At 45.2% G+C, this 20707-nt stretch overlaps 1 protein-coding gene across 5 annotated transcripts in view; it reads right to left on the reverse strand.

Moving 5' to 3' along the window:
- The window catches only part of LOC147617535 (glutathione gamma-glutamylcysteinyltransferase 1-like), a 76312-nt gene that overhangs the window by 41834 nt on the left and 13771 nt on the right, over positions 1-20707 (reverse strand). For 3 of the 5 annotated variants that reach the window (XM_086775793.1, XM_086775796.1, XM_086775797.1), the window contains exons 4-5: positions 18028-18191; positions 1721-1772 (exon numbers count right to left, since the gene is read on the reverse strand). In XM_086775793.1, the coding sequence (XP_086631919.1) occupies positions 1721-1772; positions 18028-18191 (216 nt within the window). Of the gene's footprint in view, positions 1-1720; positions 1773-18027; positions 18196-20707 lie in introns of all 5 variants that reach the window. The other 2 variants (XM_086775794.1, XM_086775798.1) reach the window with 2 other exon arrangements.

The raw sequence follows: 20707 nt of genomic DNA on the forward strand, positions 1-20707 counted from the left end.
GGCAAAATTGCAAAGGAAGTTCCATCAAAACTTATGAGATGCCTACGGATTAGGGTTATGGAGCCAAGTACCTCCCATAGGTTGGCTCAAAAGAGAACACCCACAATTTGAAAGGGAACTGAAGACAATGGGATGATCAAAGTGTCAAAAGATATGAGAAGTCAAAATAAAGATTGCAAAGACAACGAGGTCATGCCCTTCGGAAGCTATGTTCTAAAATATCATCATTAGGATTGGATATGCCATCATACATAAGAAATCCATAGTGCAATTAGACAAGAAAGAAGGGTGTGAACTAGGAGTAGGAACAAGATTAGAATTCATCATGGTGTTGCCACCGTCCTCAGTAACTTGCACTAGCTCTTCTTGGTGATGCCTATAAAAGGGAGGAGCGGGTTGTGCCAACACCCAGTGGGACACCTTGGGCCTCATCCAGCCACGCCACAATAGTATAGACTCCCCACCAAAATAGTATAGCTGTGGCCAGTGACTGCAATAGTATAGCGGAGGATTGTGGCCCCAATGACCACAATCCTAAGAAAAGTCATTTGTCCGCTCATAATGACCGGGTTTATACTAATCTTGGTAGAATGTCTAAGGATTGATGCCAAAGACTTGAAGCCACATACAAGGATTGTTGCCAATAGACTCGGAGTGACAATGAGAAGAAGGATGACATCACTGCAGGAAAAGCAATGTGTTAATGATGATCTATATTGGTGAGTGGGTACTTTAACCAATAGACTATCTCTAGGTAACTCTATTTTGTTTTCTATATGATTGATATGCCTAAACAACTAAGTTTTAGACACCTAGTGTCAAAGGTGAGCGTAGCTTGCCTTTTGAAGCTTGTAAGGCCAAGACCTCTTAAGGATTTCGGATAGTGCAAAAAAGCCATGGCACTCCATTAAGAACCTCAATAAATATTTTTTCATCTCTTTAACTTGACCAATAAAAATCTTATAATTAAACAAATGACATAAAATTAGACAAGTACTTTCAAAATCTATTGCATAGGCCATGGGCATGGAGACAGTGTCTCATTTCTCGAAAGATGACGGTTGAGGTCTTAAACTTCCCAATTGAGCACCACGGCCAGGATAGATGTGAATCTAAGGATCCTGTAACTTGGTTGAACACAATGCTAATCAATACACTTAAATACACCAAGATTTAATGGACAACATGCTCAATACAACATCGAAGTGTGGGATGCACGTGACATCGCATGTGCATTTCTTCCCTGAAGCCCCCTGTGGAAACTTCACAATTGGGCTTCTAATCACATGCTTGACTGAATCCCCCCTTGCCCAATGGCTATAATGTGGCCACTGGGCAATTTCTTCCTAAGGTTAAACCCCCTTTAGGATCTTCACCTTTAGACACTTAAACAAGTTCCTAAGGCCTCTCTCTTGCCCATTTCACTTTGAACTAGCCACCTCATCCACAAGCTCCAAACTCGCTTCTTACGCACCTGTCCCTAGAACAATCCCCTAAATACAATTGATGTAACAATTTCTCTAGCCCTAAATACAGCTGATGTAACAGTTTCTCTAGCCTGGTAACAGTGTTGGTTTTGGGAGTGAAATTACTAGCAATGCAAACATAAAGCGTCATTTTTCTAATAAGAACAAAAGTTTAATGAAACTTGAGCTATAGTTTGGTAAAAGGAAAACAAAAAAGCAAACAAACAAACATGTCCAAGGCCTGCTCAACTTACCAACGTGAAAAGAAAAGATGGTGGATTCTCGCGTTTGCAAATCATCATGAACCTACATATAAGGCCACATTTGGAGCAATCAGCATGTGCTCATCGTCAAAGTTGACAATTATACTTGCAACCTTCTTTTAAAAAATGTGTGTAACATAGTCACAAGGGACGGGGGACGGTAATGGGGGACAGGGACGAGAAAGGGATGGGGGACAGCCAGAAGTAGGGAATGGGGACAGGGAAGGGAACGGCACTTAAAAAATACTTTTTTTTTTAATTTTTTCTACTCTACACTTATTCTACTTTGGAAGTACATCAAAATGAGCACAAATTTACACTAAAATGGTAAGCTTTTGAGTCAAAATACACCAATCAAAGAGTGAAGGCTTTGATTGTATTAAGTAGATACAAAATGACTCAAGAGTCGGGACTAAGCCTTAAGGAGGCACAATACATGGAAGGACAAAAAAGACTAAAGCATGGAAAGACTCAAAAGTGCTAAAGCCTAAAGCTAAGTAGTAAGGCCCATAAATCATGATCCATGAATGATCATCCACGTGAAGTGCTCGCCTCATGATCATGGGTAGCTTGTGCCAAAGAAACATCAAGCTAATCCTCACTCTCATCCTCACTAGCATGCTACTGCTGCACCTCATCCTCTTGTTGCTCTTCTTGTTGACTCATCTTCCACTCGGTGAAGGGATCTGCCTTCTTGGTCATACTCTTGCAAAGCATTCGCAAGTTCGCGCTGAAGAAGATGACGTCATTGGCACGCTCTACCCCGAGTTGGTTCCTCTTCCTAGAGGCAATGTGGCTGTAGGTGCTCCAAAGTTGCTCCGAGCAAGAGGAGCTAACGGCCTAGCTAAGTATGCGAATGGTCAGCTGCTGTAGCTCCAATCCATCCAAACCAAAGTCCTCCCACCATAGAGCAGCACCAACTTTGGAGCGGTCGATCTGTGCATTATGACAGCCAAAGGAGCCATGAAATGACCTGTACATGAAAAGCTGGTCCCTAATCTTGCGCCTAACTGCTGCATCAGGCACAAGACGGTCCGAGATGATCCTCCACCCAACGCTCACCTCCCGGTCGCCCTCCTGCTTGTTACCTTGTAATTTTGGGTCCACCACATAAGTTACTGCATGCAATGGAGAGTAGTAGGAATTCCACCTTCCTAGACACAAGGCATGGATCCCCTCGTATTTGTCTTCGTCAAGCATGTAGTCTTTCAACTTCTCTATTATGCGATCCATGGCCTCATAGACCTTGCCTATGCATGGTTGCATAGCGTCACCAATCCTCAATAGGTGGACTATGGGCCTCACCATAGCATCCATGGTCTTCACACTCCCACCAAGAGGCGTCATCTGCCCGTAACCTACACTCTCGGCCGGTGTTTGTACGGGACTCTTGCATGTCGACAAACTCGTCGCTAAGGGAAAGCCTCCTCAAAGCACCACTACAATCCTTCAACTGGCCCAACATGAGGAAGTTGTAGGCAAACTGGGTGTCGGAATATTTTGAGAGAGAGAGAGGACCTCTTGTTGAACTCATGCCGAAGTCGTTGGTGGTTAAGAACAAAGGAGACAATGGTGTTGGTCTCCTCAATGAGCGGGCTGATCCATGGCAATGCCCCTGTGTCCTTGAGGAGGTTGTTTAGGCAATGAGCCATACAAAAGGACACCATGACATGTCCATACATACCTTGGAGGATAGCTCCTCCCGCCCTATTCAAAGGCTCCCCCTCCACAACAAAGCCTACTACATGCTCGGGGCCAATGATCTCCATGGTGGTAGCCCACTCCGCCGCAAGCACATCCACGCTCTTCCCGGTGCCGGATGTATCATGAAATGAGAATAAGTACATCTCTCCACACGAATATGCAACCACACCATGAATACTCCTCTTGCAAGTGTCGCTCCATCCATCCACAATGATGGAGACTCTGTTCCTCTCCCATTGGCGCTTTGTGTTGTCAGCCGCTTGCTATACAATGTGCTTCTCCTTCTCGAGCAATGTAGTGCGCAAGCTCTCGGATGAGGGGGGCGTATAGGTTGAGCCATACTCCCCAATCTTCCTAACCATGGCCTTGAAGTATTCCAACCTATTCAAGAAAGCAATTTACTAATGAGAAGAGGACTAGTATCATGAAAACATAAATGATGAATTGGCGATCGCACTTACCTAGCTGCATAGTGGTTGAGTACTTTAGGTACAATGCGGTATGGTACGTGTACGGTACGAGTATGTAACTACTTTCTTTTTTACCTTATTAACCTCTACATGACTAACAATAGGTATGGTACTTCCTGGGGTACCAGCATCTATAACAATCTCTCCACCTCTATGTATGAACGAGATCTTCTTTTCTTTGTGTGATTTCTTTGGCTCCATACAAGCATGCCAAGGCATTCCCAGCAAAACATCACAACCAGTGAGAGGAGCAACCATAAAGCTCTCAAGATCAAGGTAGCCCTATATGTGAATGCGGAGCTTGCCAATGATTGGCGTTACATTCACTCCTTTACCCTCAAAAGCTGCATCTACATCCATTTGAATGCCATAATCCGATACATCCAATCCTATGGCGGCAATGATCTGCACAGAAATGAAATTGTGTGTGGATGCATCATCAAAAAGAAACAGTGCAGGTTGATCTTTCAGCTGTCCCCATGCTTTACATACGAGTCTTTCAATTGAAGTATGTCCTGTATTTCCCAATACATCTGGCACAACATTTACATGGGGCTTCTCAGCGCCACTATCTGCATTTTTCAGGTTTCATGGACACCCGTAATACAAGTGATCTTTACTTCCACATCCAAAACATTTTCTATCACGTGCATACTCAATCCTCTGCTGTTTTGACAGCCCATGATCATTGCGTTTACCTCACAACTTCTTGAATGGACATTCCTTTGTACCCTAGGCATCTTTTTGATCAATTTTAAAGGGCTGTCCACCCTTTTTCTGGTCATAATCAGCCCTCTTCTTGGCCTTGGAAGAATCTGAAATTGGCTTAGATTTATCCTATTTTATGTGCAATGTCGCCGCCATGGTAGCCGAATGCGTTAACGACTGAAGGGTTTGGTTTGGGTACACTTCAATGCTCTCTTGAATGATCGGATGTAACCCAGACTCAAACTTTCTTTTCTTCTCTTCATCAGAGAGTGTCATGAAAGGGGTAACTTTCAGCAGTACCTTCCCATATTTGGTGATGTAAGTTTGAATCGACTCCCCTTCTTCCTATTTCAACCAATCCCATTATTTATGCACATTTTTAGCACAGTTTGGTGGTAAGAATTGATCATAAAACTGAGTTTTGAATTCAGCCCATGTGTGGGCAGCACTATGGTCCAAGAGTTTGGCCATCCACCAATCACTAGCTGTATCTCTTAGATGTGTACCCATCTGTCTCAGTTTAGACTTCTCCGAGAAGTCTTCATTGCAAAAAGCTATCTCAAACCGCCGAATAAAAGTAAGAGCTTTGGTAACTTCCAGCTTCCCAAAGAAATTCTCAAATTTGATGTCCTTATCCCTTGACTTAAACATGAGATCTACCATGCCCTTCAGTTTTAGCCATAGGGGACTCATGTCGAGCTCTCTTTCCACTATCCCAAGCGGCACTCATAGATTGAGTGGAATTAGCATGATGAGAATGCTCTTAGCATGGAACAGTATGATGAGGATGAGATATGGCCTCTTCTGAATCATCAGAATCTGCATGTACTTCCGAGCGAGAAACCTTTCTTCCACAGATACATCCTTTTGTCCTCTCAAATAAGACTTGGCCAATTAACGAGGTTCTTTATATCCCATCTCTATTGCCATGGCCTCAAAGGTTGCATCATTTGGAGAAACTTTCCTTTTTGTACTCAAGACTTTTTGCACATCAAGATCCTTTCTCAAAGATCTCCACTACATTGTCTCGTCACAATATCATCTAACTTGGTGCCTCAAGGCCTCCAACTCACACCTTACACCAACAAGATCTCTATGTGCACTACTAGCAGTCTCTCCTGCATATGCCCCCTCTTGCTCAAGAGGGGTATGAGCAATTAAAACAGATCCCTCTGCATGTGCCCTCTCCTGCTCAAAAGACTCAGCTTGAGTGCTCATGTTCTCTCTTCTAAATGCTTAGCCAAAAAATCTGTATGCCCAAAAATCATCCTTTCTCAAGTAGGGAAAGAAGCATTTGCTCTGATACCAATGTCACAAGTGGGCACGTGAAATACAGAAAACCTGGCCCAAATCACAGCATACATTCAACATCCATCACAGCATGAGCATGAATCAATACATCTGTCACATACATCATGTACATATACATCCTAAAACCACATAAGATAATCTTGCACATGACATAGCACTAGGGGCTGAAGTTGGGCCAACCACACCCCCCCGGCGGGCACGTAAAATACACAAAACCAGTTGCCCAAATCACAGCATATATTCAACATCCATCACAGCATGAGCATGAATCAATACATCTGTCACATACATATGTACATATACATCCTGAAACCACATAAGATAATCTTGCATATGACACAGCACTAGGGGCTGAAGTTGGGCCAACCACCCCCCCCCCCACCCCCCTATCTTTATTACCAACAAAGTGTTGTCTTGTACAAGATGCGGGTCCCCGGGAGTTCCACTCCTCAGCCAGCACCAAATTTATCCAAATATGTGAAAAACAAAACAATCCAAGCTCTCGGTCACCAACCAGAGCAAAGCAGTCATCAACTGCCCAAAAGAGAAAGCAAACCCTCAGTCACCAACCAAGGGCAAAGCAGTCACCAACTGCTGTCCAAATAAAACCAACCCTCGATCACCAACCAAGGCCAGAGCAGTCACCAACTGCTGTCCCGTGAAACCAAGCCCTTGGTCACCAACCTGGGCTTAACAGTCACCAGTTGTTCCTTAATTTCATGGCTGTCCACACGATTGTGCACTTCAGCAACTCCAAACAGGCCCAAAACAGCACTTAGACCAATCGTTTTGCATGCCATGAAGTTGGGTTGAAGCTTGGCACAACCTGTATCTATTCCATCTCAAGGAAACCCATGAAGTATTGCTGAAATTTGCTGTGATTCAGCACAACCAGCCAAAAGACAAGCAGTAAAGGAAGTCGACCAACTCTAGGGAGCAAGTATGCATCTTGACTAGCTCTCTGTGGCTTGTGGGAAACTCGACCAGCAATAGAAGAGAGAGAGAGAAATGTCGGGCCAGCCCTGCAACCTGGTTTTCAGCAGCCGACGAGCCCTATTGCCCCTACTCCAAGAGTCAGCCAGCCTTGTAGCTCGTGTGCATGGAGTCGGCCAGCCTCACCACTCTTCTTCCCATTGTCCATAGCCCATATGCTTACACTAGACAGACAAATAAGTCAAGGAGAGATGTCAACTTCAAAGAGGGAGATTGGGTATACTTAAGGATCATGAAGCAAAGACTCAAATAAGTGAACAAGCGTTGTCCAAAGTTATCATTCAGGAGTTTTGGTCCTTTTCCCATCACCAAGAAGTTAAGTGATGTTGCCATGCAACTCAGATTGCCAGACAATTGGACGATGCACAACGTCTTCCACATCTCTTGGTTAAAGCCTTATATTGGACCTTCGTTACAAAATGTTCCAGAAGAGAAGCAGCCAGAAATGGTTAATGAAGCAGAAGTGATAGAACCCGAGCATATCCTTCTACATCATTGGAAGCACGGTTCCGGACGACAACTTCGCCAATTTTATACCAAGTTCAAAGATCAAGGGACCCATGAAGCCATTTGGCTAGATGAAGAATTCTTCCTCAAGTATCCACAATTATTGGCGGACTACCTCGAAGCTATGAACTTGCCGCCAAGCTAAGCAAGAGGGCATGTCACGTGCACCCATGCACTGTGGTACACGGTGACACACTAGCTCATCAACAGTGCAAGAAACATGTACAGAAGTAGTACCTTGATAGGATATTTTGTCGTATGCCGTGACCCCATTGTGAGCCCCGGTCCGGGACATGTCAAGCACAAGCTAGTACATGTAGATGTAAGCCTTCAAAGTAGAATGCATTAGAAGCATGTTAGGTGTTGCATCCATATAGTAGCCCTAAGGCCAGCCCCAAGGCCAACCCATGGAGGGAAATCCTTGCGATGGGTGAAAATCACCCTCAGCCTGCATAAAGACCTAGTCGACAGCCTTATATGGGGCTTGGGCAGTAGTCGGTCCTGCAAGCAGGAGTATTTGCTTTATTTCTTCTGGAGAACTGAATACAAGCTAAACTGTGTCCACAAGACTAAGCGGACAAACTGACTGACTGACTACCAAACACAAGGACAGTGACCAAACACTAGGCAGAATTGAGCATAAGCTGTAGGCGACTATGAAGTTATCTTCGGAGATGATACACCAGCCCGAGACTGACAGATGGTGCACTAAGAACTATGGGAAGAGACTAAGCTTCGGATGCCTTGGGCTTGAAAGCACACAGGATGCTAAAGTATGCCAAGGCAAGCCACATGCTTGACTGAGAATGTAAACTTGAGATTTTTCTAATGATTTTACACCATGGCAGGATCCACCTTTGTATATGTCCAAGGAGTACTGGTTGGTTGGCTTTACTGTTGTCGGCTTGCTTTTGTCTACCATGACTAACACAAAATAGCATTAAATTACCTAATTCTTTCGTGGTTGCTGGCCGACTGTCTTCAGGCCCTGGAGCCCTTCAGTGGGTAATTGGGACCCCATCTGGTGTCATCTTGACTACTCTTTCAGTTCATGTATGATGTTTAAAGGATTGCTAAAGACTCACTAAACTCAAGTATAAAGTAGGCCCCGTTGTTTCATATGGTCCTAGCTTGGCGTATGTTACACACATGTTGGACACCCGTGAGCGGGTCTGGCGGCACACGAAAGAGGTGGTTTCTCCTGCTCTCCGGACTAATTTGTTGACACCTTTTACTATAGAGAAGCTTGCGGGCTAATGGCACTCCCTAGGGAAAAATGCCCAAAGAAGAAGACGGGCTTCTGGTTTCCCTTATTTCTTCGGCATTGGGATCTCATGGAAGGTGGCTTCGAAGCTGCCTTCAATGAGATTATTATCACAGGATCCATGCCAGAGCGGTTGTCAGAGGGATTGCTCCATGTGATTCCCAAGGAGGGTGGTAACAGATTGGAGATTCGGCAATGCAGGCCCATCACCCTCCAAGGGACCGCCCGCAAAATTCTAGCCAAGGCCATCAGCCATCCAGGACTACAACCTTTCCTCCCCGATTAGCTTCATGACATGCATACGGATTTCGTCCAGGATCGGAGCATTCTAGACAACATCTTCACTTTTTGGGAGGCGACCGCTTCAGCCAGGTTGAGGCAACAGGACCTGGATTTTGAGAAAGCCTATGCTAGGGTAGACTCGAGCTTTCTGGAGGGGACAATATGCAAGATGGGATTTCCCAAGGAATGGGTCCGAGGTGTTTCTGGACTATACTCGACTTCGCACAGCCAGGTTCTCATTCAGAGAGCCACCAGCGACAAATTTCCATTTTCTCACTCGGTCCTACAGGGCTGTCCATTGTCACCTTATCTATTTTTGTTTGTTTGCCAAGGCCATGAGTGCTTTTCTCCTTGCTCAAGAGAGAGGACTCCAAGGGCCGCGTCTTCCCATCTACGCGCAAGATCTACTTGATTCAAAGTTTGCCGATGGCACAAAGATGAGGGGAATCTCTAGAGATTCACCGAGGCAATCGAGATCTTCAACTGTGCATCTGAAACGCAGATCAACTAGCACAAGTCGTGTGGATTTTGGGTTGGCTCATCGCCCACCCTGACTTGGAGTCCAATTGAGGCATCTCAATCAATCCTGAGTGGCACTCCAGTTCATTATCTTGGATGCCATGTGGGTATCGGTATCTACCCATAGCAACACCTAATCCCTCTTCTTCTGAGCATTCAGAAGAAGATGCTATAATGGAGTTCAATGAGGCTTTCCTTAGTTGGTCGGGATATGGTGGGGTACCAGGTTCTTCTCGCCACCATGTGGTACATCACCTCCTATTGGGCCTTCTCCTGGGCTTACATTGGTCAGAATCAACGGTTGATCTGCAACTTTCTCTGTGCTGGTATGACGGGACACCTACCAGGCCAAGGTGGCCTAGAGAGCCACGACATGGGGGGGGCCTAGGCATCATCGACTTCTCTATTCAAAGCCGCGTCCTTTTGGGCAAGTTAATAGTTCATGGCCTTCTTCCAGGCAGCGAGCCCTGGAAGGACTTCCTTGTGGCTAGGATCTCCACCTGCACCCCAGTTTTGGGAGGCCTAGCCCCACAGTACAAGATTTTCACAGAGATGTGGGCTCGTGGCTTTAGCCCTGCATTTGTGGACAGATTTGCAGCCAGCCTCTTGCGCGCTTGGTATCACCTCAGGCCGGCCCTTCAACAATCTGCTCTAGTTGCATCCGAGGAGCGTCTTCGAGAACCTTTGATTCGGAACCCCCCTGTCCGTTTGCCCAATGGTCACATGTTGGGGGCTCGCCTGCACATATCGTTGGGGAGCTTTGAGTATAGGTCCCGCTCTATCACTAAATGATTGGCATATTTTCAAACATCTGCCCCCAGAGGCCCAAGAGAGGAGCCTCATTGGGATACGGGATAGGGACAAACTTAGCCTCGACATTGACTCTCCCATCCCACAGAGTGGCTGGCCCCGATCTTGGACCCTCACCCCCCTGCAATGGTTGGGAGTGTTCACCAGGCATGACATACCTTTCGCCATCCATGGCGCTGATAAGAGCTCCGCCTTATTCACCTTCTCTATCAGACCACATGGCAGACTTCAGAGAGCAAAGGCCCCTTTGGAGGATTTCAGTGGATGCACCTTGCAAAGGGTAAGGGTGATTGGTTTATTGTTTCCATACACAAGAATGGAACATACACCCTCCACCGGCCAAGGTGACCAAAGAGAGATTTTGGCATTTGTGGATTTGGGAGGGTCGTCCTCTCACAAGACTCCACCTAGTGAGACCGGGGGGAGTGGACATGCCATGATCCATATGATAGTGAGGACGCTCCCGGCACCCCCTTCTTTGCTTACACCGCACAGCTGGCTCGCACCATTCAAATGCCAGAGATTGAGGGCACTTCAGCAGCAGCAGCAAGGCACTGCCAGTCTCACGGCCTCCCTCATCGGTCTCTCTCAGATTTCTGGAAGTGGCTGTGGGACAGTTTTGGCCACGAAAGATCGCTCTCTTTCTGTGGTAGCTAGCACATCGGAGCATTGCGGTTGGCACTTAGCTAGCCATGGAAGATAGGCCAGCAGCCTGTTCAAGGTGTGGCCATCTCCAGGAGTCCCAGCGTCCTGGTCTTTGGGATTGCCCGAAGGCTTAGCAAGTTTGGGAGTGGATTCTCCGCATTTTCACTATGGACCGGGCTCCCTCCCGCACAATTTCTTGGGCCACTGAGGCCAAGGCCATCATGGCATATGAGGAGGATGGTGGGGAACTTGCCCTTCACATCTCACATCTTTGTATTTCTGCAATGCCAAACCCAGCTCCATCCACTAATCATTGGACTCCGAGATCTAGCAAAGGTGGGAGATTTGCAGCAATATTGCTGGGTGGCACATTTGGAGAGCTCGATGTAGCGAGGCCATTGAGGGCACCCTCACCCCACCAGCGGAGTCCATCCAGAGCATCCAACTTGATATCATTCATACCATCCGTGGACAATGGGGGAAGCTTCAGGGTGGCTTTGAGGAAGCATGACGAGGCCTTCTTGAGCATTTGGCATCATGATCCCTTTCTCATTGACAGTGGTGGTGAGCCAACTTGGCACTATAGACTACCCCCCCTCCCCCCATTGTATGAGATAGCCTTCTCCTCCCACAGCGACCAGCAGGAGCGAAAGAGGATCCTTCCCCTTTTTTCAATTTCTTGACTCTGTGGAGCTGAGTTTGTAGTTAGCCATTATGGCTGTTTTGCTTGGTAACTAAAAGAAAGATCTCTTTCTCGGAAAAAAAAAACACTTTGTAGCCGAGATTAGACACTGCTGTTGAGTACATAACCAAGTGGTAAGACCTTCTCATTTTCACAACATGGCTTCTCATATGCATATAGACAAGTTCAGTGTCAAAATTTTCACACATGGCAAATAAAAATTAAATTCCATTTTATGAGACAACCTATGGGGTCTAGTAAAGAGCTCACAGGGGGCAACCTCTTCCACTTGCCTCCAACATTGGTACCTCAACACCTATTGTCAGTGCACCTCAGGACATTGCCAGAGAATAAAGACCATATGCAATCATTGCTCTTGGTTTAGGTGATAATTATCTTCATCACATCTCTGATCTTGAGTCTCCTAGTGAAACGTGGGCTAAACTGGATGTACTCTTTGGACCTAGAGCTGAAAAATCCATCTTTAAAAATTACTCTCTTTGAATTGCAACTGAAAACAGTAGAATCTCTTGCTGCACATCAGGAATGACTCAACTTGCTGCTGTTCAGTCCCCAATGACTGAAGATGATGCCATGGCAGGGCTTCTCAAAAGCATGCCCGAAGAGTACAACAACCTAGTGACCACCTTCAAGAATGTGCTTGATCCTGCACTGGAAGGAATCAGTAGTGCCTTGCGGGAGGAAGAAAGAAAGAAGAAGCAAAGATCAGAAGAAGTTGTTGAGGAACAAGTCTATGACAACCAAAGGTAAACCTTGCAGGTTGTGTGGTAAAAGCAATCATCGAGACAAAGATTGCTTTAGTATTAAATCTTGCAGTATTTGTGGAACAAATAATCACCATGAAAAATATTGCTATTCTAAGAAGAACACTACAATTGTTGCTATTGAAGAGGCTCCCAAGGAGGAAGCCAATATGTGCCATGATGATGAATGGGCTTTCTAGTTTCTAGTTTCTAGTTGTTTCTTTTACAAAAAATAAAAAATAAAAATTGTATGGCTTTATAGACACTGCCTCATATGAGGTTACACCACCCAATGCATGTTTGTGTGTTGTTTTTTTTCTTTCTGTAAGAATGGTCTAATCCCATTTTTGTCTCTACCCTTTTGGGAACCCATAACTAGCATGTGAAACTAGAGCCACAGGCCTAGATTTATCCTTGACACAATATGTGGCAATCCCTTGAGGAGGGATTTGTAGGGATCAAGGCCTTGCCTATTTCCTGTTGTGTGTGAAAGGGTGCTAAGGAAGAGACAGGAGGTGCATTAGGGTGCACATGTATCTTGTAGGAGTGTGGGTGTGATAGCATGTGGGGTGTCACATGGTACTTGTGTGCACATGCGTAAGGCTTGTACTTGCCTATAAAAGTACACATCTATGAATAAAGAAAACACTCTTCTTCTCAAAACTCGTGTACTATCAGCTTATCATTGTGTACTTGCTCCACTTCTTAATCTCTAGTCATTACTATGATCACTTACTAATCATGGCATGAATTATCTATCACCCACCTTAACCTTCTCTCAGCAATCATGCTTATCCACTAACCCTCACTAATCACTCCTTCATTTCTTTGTAAGGCTTGTACTTGCCTATAAAAGTACACATCTATGAATAAAGAAAACACTCTTCCTCTTCTTCTCAAAACTCATGTACTATCAGCTTATCATTGTGTACTTGCTTCACTTCTTAATCTCTAGTCATTAGCATGATCAATTACTAATCATGGCATGCATTATCTATCACCCACCTTAACCTTCTCTCACCAATCATGCTTAACCACTAACCCTCTCACCATAAAGTGACGTGGCTGCATGGACCTCCTAGGAGTGGACAAGCTCCCCACAAGATAGCTCAGCAAATGGAGCTCCCTATCTCCTGCCGTAGATCCCCTTATCTCATGCTATATTTAGGTTAAAGGGATAAGGTTATGGCAGAGAAGGGAATGAAGACTGTTAGTGCTTAAACTATCCTAATTAATGACTTATATGCTGAGTGTGTGGGCAGCATTGCATGCTCTAATACCAAATGTTGGAAATGAAAGAGTGATTAGTGAGAGGGTTAGTGGTTAAGCATGATTGGTGAGAGAAGGTTAAGGTGTATGACAAATAATGCATGCCATGATTAGTAAGTGACATGGTAATGTCTAGAGATTAAGAAGTGGAGCAAGCACACAATGATAAGTTGATAGTACACGAGTTTTGAGAAGAAGAGGAAGAATGTTTTATTTATTCATAGATGTGTACTTTTGTAGGCAAGTACAAGCCTTACACATGATGTGGACACAAGTACCATGTGACACCCCACATGCTATCACATCCACACTCCTACAAGATACATGTGCACCATAATGCACCTCCTATCTCTTCCTTAGCACTCTTTCACACACAACAGAAACTAGGCAAGGCCTTGATTATCAGATGTGGACATTCAGCTTCTAGCCTCTATAGTGGCCTCCTTGGAGGCTACCACTTTGGTTTACAAGTTTGTCGGAAGCAAACTGGCATGTGGACAGATTTGAGACCTTTTGCAAGCAGCCCTTATTTGTGAGCAAGGGCATATTGCAGATAACCTTATCCTCGGCAACCTCGACGTACACATTGAGTTCGACTCGCCCTCCTTCGCAACGAAGGTGCTTGCTTCGAGCCCAGCCATCAGTGCATGGTTCCCAGCTTTAGCTCGCTCAGTGGTGGCATAGAACCTCGGGATGGACTTGTATAAATGAGCAATCTTGGGACAAGGGGAGGAATCAGTTTAAGTGAATCAATGCAATCGTTCTTATTCTTCTTGTCTGCGTACTATGTGTGTGTCTCTTTTCTTCAAGTGTCTTAATGAAGGGTCATCTTGCCAATTGCTAGTGGCCACTGTTGCTTGGGTACACATTACACATGGTGTCTTGTCAGAGTTGTGTGAGTGCGTAGTGGAGCGGGGCGGCCCCGTGATCTCTTGGACTTGGTTTGTCTTGCTACGACCCTCTAGATGTGGGAGAGTTCAAGTGTGGGACTCGACAACATGGGTGGCATAAAGTCAAAGACAAGGGTAGCCAGTTGAAGGCCAAGGATAGTAAGGGCAAGGCAAGTGAGGGGAGGGGGGAGGGATGTAGCAGACCTTGCTGATGTGCAAGAACTGCGTGCAAGGACAGTTTCAAATCATCCACAAATCGCTCAACCTGATCCGACCGCCAGATGGTCCTCAGGAGCATGAGCAAAAGCTTCTAGAAATAGGCAAGAGTTGGTTATCGATTCGCCATGATTTTGCATAAAACGCTCCCACTGTTTCTTCAATTCACACTCAGGTAATCTTCAGGATTAAACTGCATCAAGATCGCCTTGCGGCATTCATCCCAACAAGCCACCAAGTGGTGCCTAAGGTGGTCTTCTCACCACAAGCTGGCAGCACCTGTCAAAGCCGTATGCACGAAATGGAGCTGAAAAACATCCAAACCACCTGTTGCCACCCCAACTTTAAAACATCGAACCTATACACCAGAAAAAATCCAAAGAGTGACTTTTCCCAAACCCGGACATGTGCACTCCTGAAACCTAGGGGCTCTACCCTATCCAAGCAGTCAACGCACGCGGGCGCCACAAAAGAAAATATTTGCAGGTTCACTAGGCTCTAATACCATGCAGCACACTCGTGTCTATGTGCTAGGGTTTTCATAGATAGAAAAGAGTACAACGGGATCACACATACAACATAGTTGTCCTAAACTACCATTCTGTATTATGTACAAGAAAGAATTGTTACAAATGTACTTCAAGTACAAAAGATGACTGAGAATGAAGGTGTCGGTTCTCAATCCACACACTCCCTAAGATCTCCTCGACCACCCTGTACTGTAGAGAGACACTCTGTAGACTCTGATCACTGAGGAATGCAGATGAATTTTACGAATTCCTTGGACATTTGTATATATGCACATCACCGTGCACATGGGGCTGTCAGCCTACTGAGAGGACTGCCCACAACCAAGACCATTGACTGATTATCATGTGGCAGTGCCACGTGAAGCTTGCACTTGCCGACTGCTGCGCGCACTCATTCAACTGCTCTTATTGCTCATAGCACACCTGCTTGAAACTATTCCTTGATGCTCAGATTTGGGAGATGCGCCTTGAATACTCATGGGTGTGTCACACCCCAATAGGAGCCTGTTGTGTACATACCTCCGGATAGGTACAACGAAAGGAAAGAAACAAGAGGGGGAGCTCCCTTTCCCACTGGCCGCTCTCGGAGGGAGACTACATAAGGGAAAGAGCCACGTTGGAAGCCTGTAGTGCCTAATTTTTCTTCCGCCCTCTATAGTGAGGAAGGGGCCGGGACTCAAGGCGGCCAATCGCCTCGCGCCAAATGCACACAGGGCTCTGCCAAAAAATTGGTCATTCCAAGAGACGATCCGCATGGCTAAGGAAATAGGTTGTAGGCACTTGAGGGTCCCTCCTCGGCTCTCAATGATTTCACAGCTTGAGGATTCACAGTCCATTCTGGGGTGAAAATGCTCCAAGTGACTGGTGAACAAGAAAGTCCACTCTGCACTCGCCTTAGAGTGAACTGCTATGGGGGTTTCATCACTGTGTATGTACCTGAGACCCCCCTCTTGGCAGCAAAGCTGAGGTGGAAAAAAATGAACGAGTGAACGTCCCTAGCCTCGGCCGTCAAGGGCTGGAGTTCCATGCGGCATGTCATACAAGTAGTTTCGACATCCTCCGGGACCGTGAGTTCCCCCAAGGAGCAAGAGAAGGTGATGGCCTATCTCCGAGGAGTACCCTCTACTAAATTGCACTCCCGCTTGGGGATCATGCTTGGGGGGTGGGGGGGGAGAGAGAGAGAGAGAGAGAGAGAGAGAGAGAGACGGCTACCCCAACGTCCAAGAGAGATAGGCGGGAGTGGAGAAGAACCACATACTCAGAGAGCCGCCACCACCTTTGCTAGAGAGCTAGTCTCCATAGGGAGGCATCTTAAGAAGGAATAATCCACCTGGTGTCCGGATCATGAGTAGTCTTGCCAAGCGCCCTTGTGGACAGGCACTGGTGGTATGGGACGCCAGGGCTGACTGGCATGGACTCATGGGAGTGGAACCTTAGCCCTTGGCTCATGGGAGGTTTGCGGACGCGAACCTACGGTTTGCCTACACCCCTTTTATTTGGTTTCTCTTATCTTGTTTATGTCTATATATTAGGTGATCCTAGGAAGGAGTCCCTTACATTCCTCCTTTCTCATGCTTACACAATCATAAATATATCTCGATTCAAGAGATTGCAGATGCTCTCTACTTCCTCTTAATTATCTAAGTATTGGTGACCATCCTTCTTGTTGGAGTGATACTTCAGTTAGCCTCCCTTCCTGCTTGTTGTTTGGCTTTAAACTGTCAGCTCTTCTTCTTTCCTCTATTTCCTGCTAGGACTAGTCAAGACCTCTTTTTCTTTCTCATGATTTTAATTTGTGGTCATAATAATATGCGCACGAAAAAGGTTGGTGCTTGATTTGTCGCATCATGGAAAAACAAAACAAAACCTCATCCATTCTATCTTTGTTCACACTTGCATTGTCTTATAAAAGACCTAAAGTGATGCATAAAACTTCAGAGTGAAGAACAAATGTCTTACAAAAGAATGTACAACTGAGTGGAATTATTAACACACAAAGAAAACTGAGAATGACAAATGCTGGCTTTTTTGCACCCAAGCTGCATGTTCTAGAGCACTTCTGCCTGAATGCACAAACTGAGCAACAGCCCCCAACTGCTCGTTAGCCTGGTTCGACTGCATACAACCAGGTTGGGCCTTTACAGAAAAATTTGTTAACCTTCCTAAAGTGTCTGCTTATGTCCCACTCATGACCAGCCAGCTTACATTCACACCCCCAACCCAATCATGCTGTCTGGTCGAGGCCTGCACAATCCTCCAGATGGCCAAACACACGTCTCTGCTCTCTTGGACAGCCAGCCCTTGGTAGAAGCTACCCTCTAACCTACTACATTCCAGAAAACTCCCGTGATCATGCTGATAGTGACTACAGGTTGGGTATGTGTCACAAAACGTTGGAGTCAACTCCTACTAACTTCGCTCATATGATGGTAGTAGGATGTAAAAGGTATCACAATTTCATGCAGGTACTGTACTGCAATTATGGAAAGTAGTGCTGAAGTAAGAAAGATCTACGCTCTGAAAGATTGGAAGAATCAAAAGACAAGTTTTAGAAGTTGACATGTAAGTATCCTCTCTACAAAACGAAATATGCACCATAATAACAACCAGTAAACTACAGTAAAAAACGCTCAACTTCTTCTCAACGACACATAAGCATAGCCTAAACAAGAATGATGTCATCAAGGCTTCATTTTTTAAAGAACAAACAATTAGTATGGTGTCAAATCCGTACCCTCTTAGTTTTCCCGTAGATTCATCAATAGTGTTGATTGCCTCCCACAATAGAGGGAGAGGTACCCAATGAGGGGGATACTTAAAACGTGCTACATCTAAAATCAATGCCATGTCTTTTTGACGATGATATCCACCCAATGGAGAAAAATGTCCGGTGCCTGTCTGCCTAAGTAAACAGTTAAGCCTCAAAACTTAACATTGAAAAAATGAACTTCAGATTTCATCATCCAACAAGAGAGCAGATACAGTCAAAGACAAGATAATAAAATTTGTAGCAACAGACAATATGAACATGTTGCAAAAAGTTTACATGTAACATAACATGCTTCAAATAATAAAGAAGATAAAATTCATTAGGTAGCACCATCAAAAACGTGTCCATGATTGAAAAGGGACGTGAACAACATATTTTACCAGAGGCATGCATGGTGTATAAACAGCTCCTGTATGAAAGGATGAAAGCTGCCTATTTGCGAGTGAAGTGTCATTATAGGTTCAACTTTCATTGGTCACACTTGGACCCATTGGGCTCAGATCTTGTTTAACCTTTGCTCATGTAACCTATTATAACCTGTTTCATGTGAATCTCTGTTCAGTTCTCTTCCCAGTTCTCCCTGGACCATTTTTGCTTCAATTTACACTATATAGGGCTCTTCAAACTATTTCAGATTCCACTCCGCACTTTCTTCAGCCTTGTGCTACTGTAAACACTCCGCATAGGGGGGAAAACGGCAGAAGAATGACATATTATTGTTTGGATATTTGAGTGGGTCCAGTTGTAGATGGGTTTTTTACTTATGCGTAAAATCCCTCACCTGTAGAGAAGAATTTATGTAGAGACCATAGACTCGGGCGAGCAAAGAGCCTTCTTTGGCTAGTCTTGCCAAGGTAACCTTCACTTTGTTTAGATGAACTTTGGAATGCGGATGTGCTTTGGTGTTTATTCTGTGACCTGTGTGTTGCAAAAGTGGGAACCCGTATCTTTTGTTGGGATCCTAGTGATTGCACACTACTTGGTGTGAACCAAGAGAGGATGTGAAGGATTGACAGCATGACTTCGATAGTGCTATGTATACTATGCACTTATGTATTTGTATTTTGCTGGCAGAGTTGTCAATATCAATAGTTCCTTCGTGCATCCAGCCGGCTCGCTGCTGAATGCCTAGATGATGGCCGCCTTGCTCTTGAATGCCCCTAGCCCATGCCCTCCAAGGGCTGGTCGATTGGGCCTATGCCCTATAAGGGCTGGCCAACTATGCATAGGGGCTTGTGTGGGCCAAAGCCATGGACCATGTTGCTAGATTGTTCATCAGGCATTGGTACCTCATAGGTGGCACACCTAGGACCATCGTGGTGCCAAGTTTACCAGTCATTTCTGGAGGGCATTATTTGATAACTTTGGGACTAAGTTGAATTTTTTTGTGCATATCAACCACAGACGGACGGCTAGATGGAGATTTACAATCAATTGGCATTCGACGTGCTCAAGTGTTATGTCAACGATCAATAAGGTAAGTGGGAACAGTTTTTGCCTTTAGTTCAAGCTGTGTTGAATGACTCTTTTTCTTCAGCTATGGCAGGACTCCAAATGAGGCAACTTTTGGAAGACCGTTCCAGTCTTTTTTGACCAAGACGTCGCCCTTAGTGCGTGAAGCTAATAGATTCATGGAGTCTTACCAGGAGATTTTGGAGTTTGTGAAAGATAGGTTGGCTAAAGCGCAAAAGGCTATACTTGATAGGCCAACAAGAACAGAAGAGATGCGGACTTCTCAGAAGGAGATTGGGTATATCTACAGATTATGAAGCAAAGGTTGAAACAGGTGGGCACGTGATGCCCAAAGTTAATATTTTGGAACTACGGACCTTCTTCCATTCTTAAGAAGATCAACGAGGCTTCTATGAAGCTAAAGCTACCTCCCAGCTCAACCATGCATGATGTGTTTCATGTTAGTTGGTTGAAGCCTTATTTAGAACCTCGTCTCTTCTTTGTCCACAATAAACAAGAACCAGACATAGTGGACGAAGCCAAAGTTATGGTTCGAGAACAGATCCTCCTACATTGTTTCAAGCATGGCTCTGGCCGAAGAGAAGATAGTTCCTCATGAAGTTTTAGGACCGAGGGACACATGAAGCGGTATGACTTGACAAGAATTTCTTCGAAGATTATCCGGCATTATTGACGGACTATTTGGAGGCTTTGCAGCTTGGTCAAGTTACACAGAAGGGGATGTCACGTGGCATTCGAGTGTACAACAGGCGTGGAGTGGTAATTGGCCCCTTGTGAGCTCTAGTCCGGGACTAGTTAGCCATGTTTCCACTCTAAGCGTCTAGGGTCAGGTGTACAAGTCCCGTACATGGTCTTGCTCGGCAGTAACATTAGCCCTACAAGGTAAAAGCATAACAAACTCACTAAAACGATCAACAATTGTTAAACACTGCATATTACGCTTACTTGGGCTCGGAAGTAGATTCATCACAAAATCCATACAGATATCTTGGGAAGGTCCTTCAGGAATAGGCAATGGTTGTAACAACCCTATCTTCTTCCCACCAGGAACTTTCACCTTTTGACAAATCAAATAGTGTTACACATGTGTGAACACATCATGCCTCATTCTGGGCCAATAAAACTGCCACTCTAACTTCTCCAAAGTTGAGTTTATGCCCCTATGACCACC

Source organism: Cibotium barometz, chromosome 36, assembly GCF_041138505.1.
Source record: "Cibotium barometz isolate CiBa-2024 chromosome 36, ASM4113850v1, whole genome shotgun sequence".
NCBI classification, from domain to species: Eukaryota; Viridiplantae; Streptophyta; class Polypodiopsida; order Cyatheales; family Cibotiaceae; genus Cibotium; species Cibotium barometz.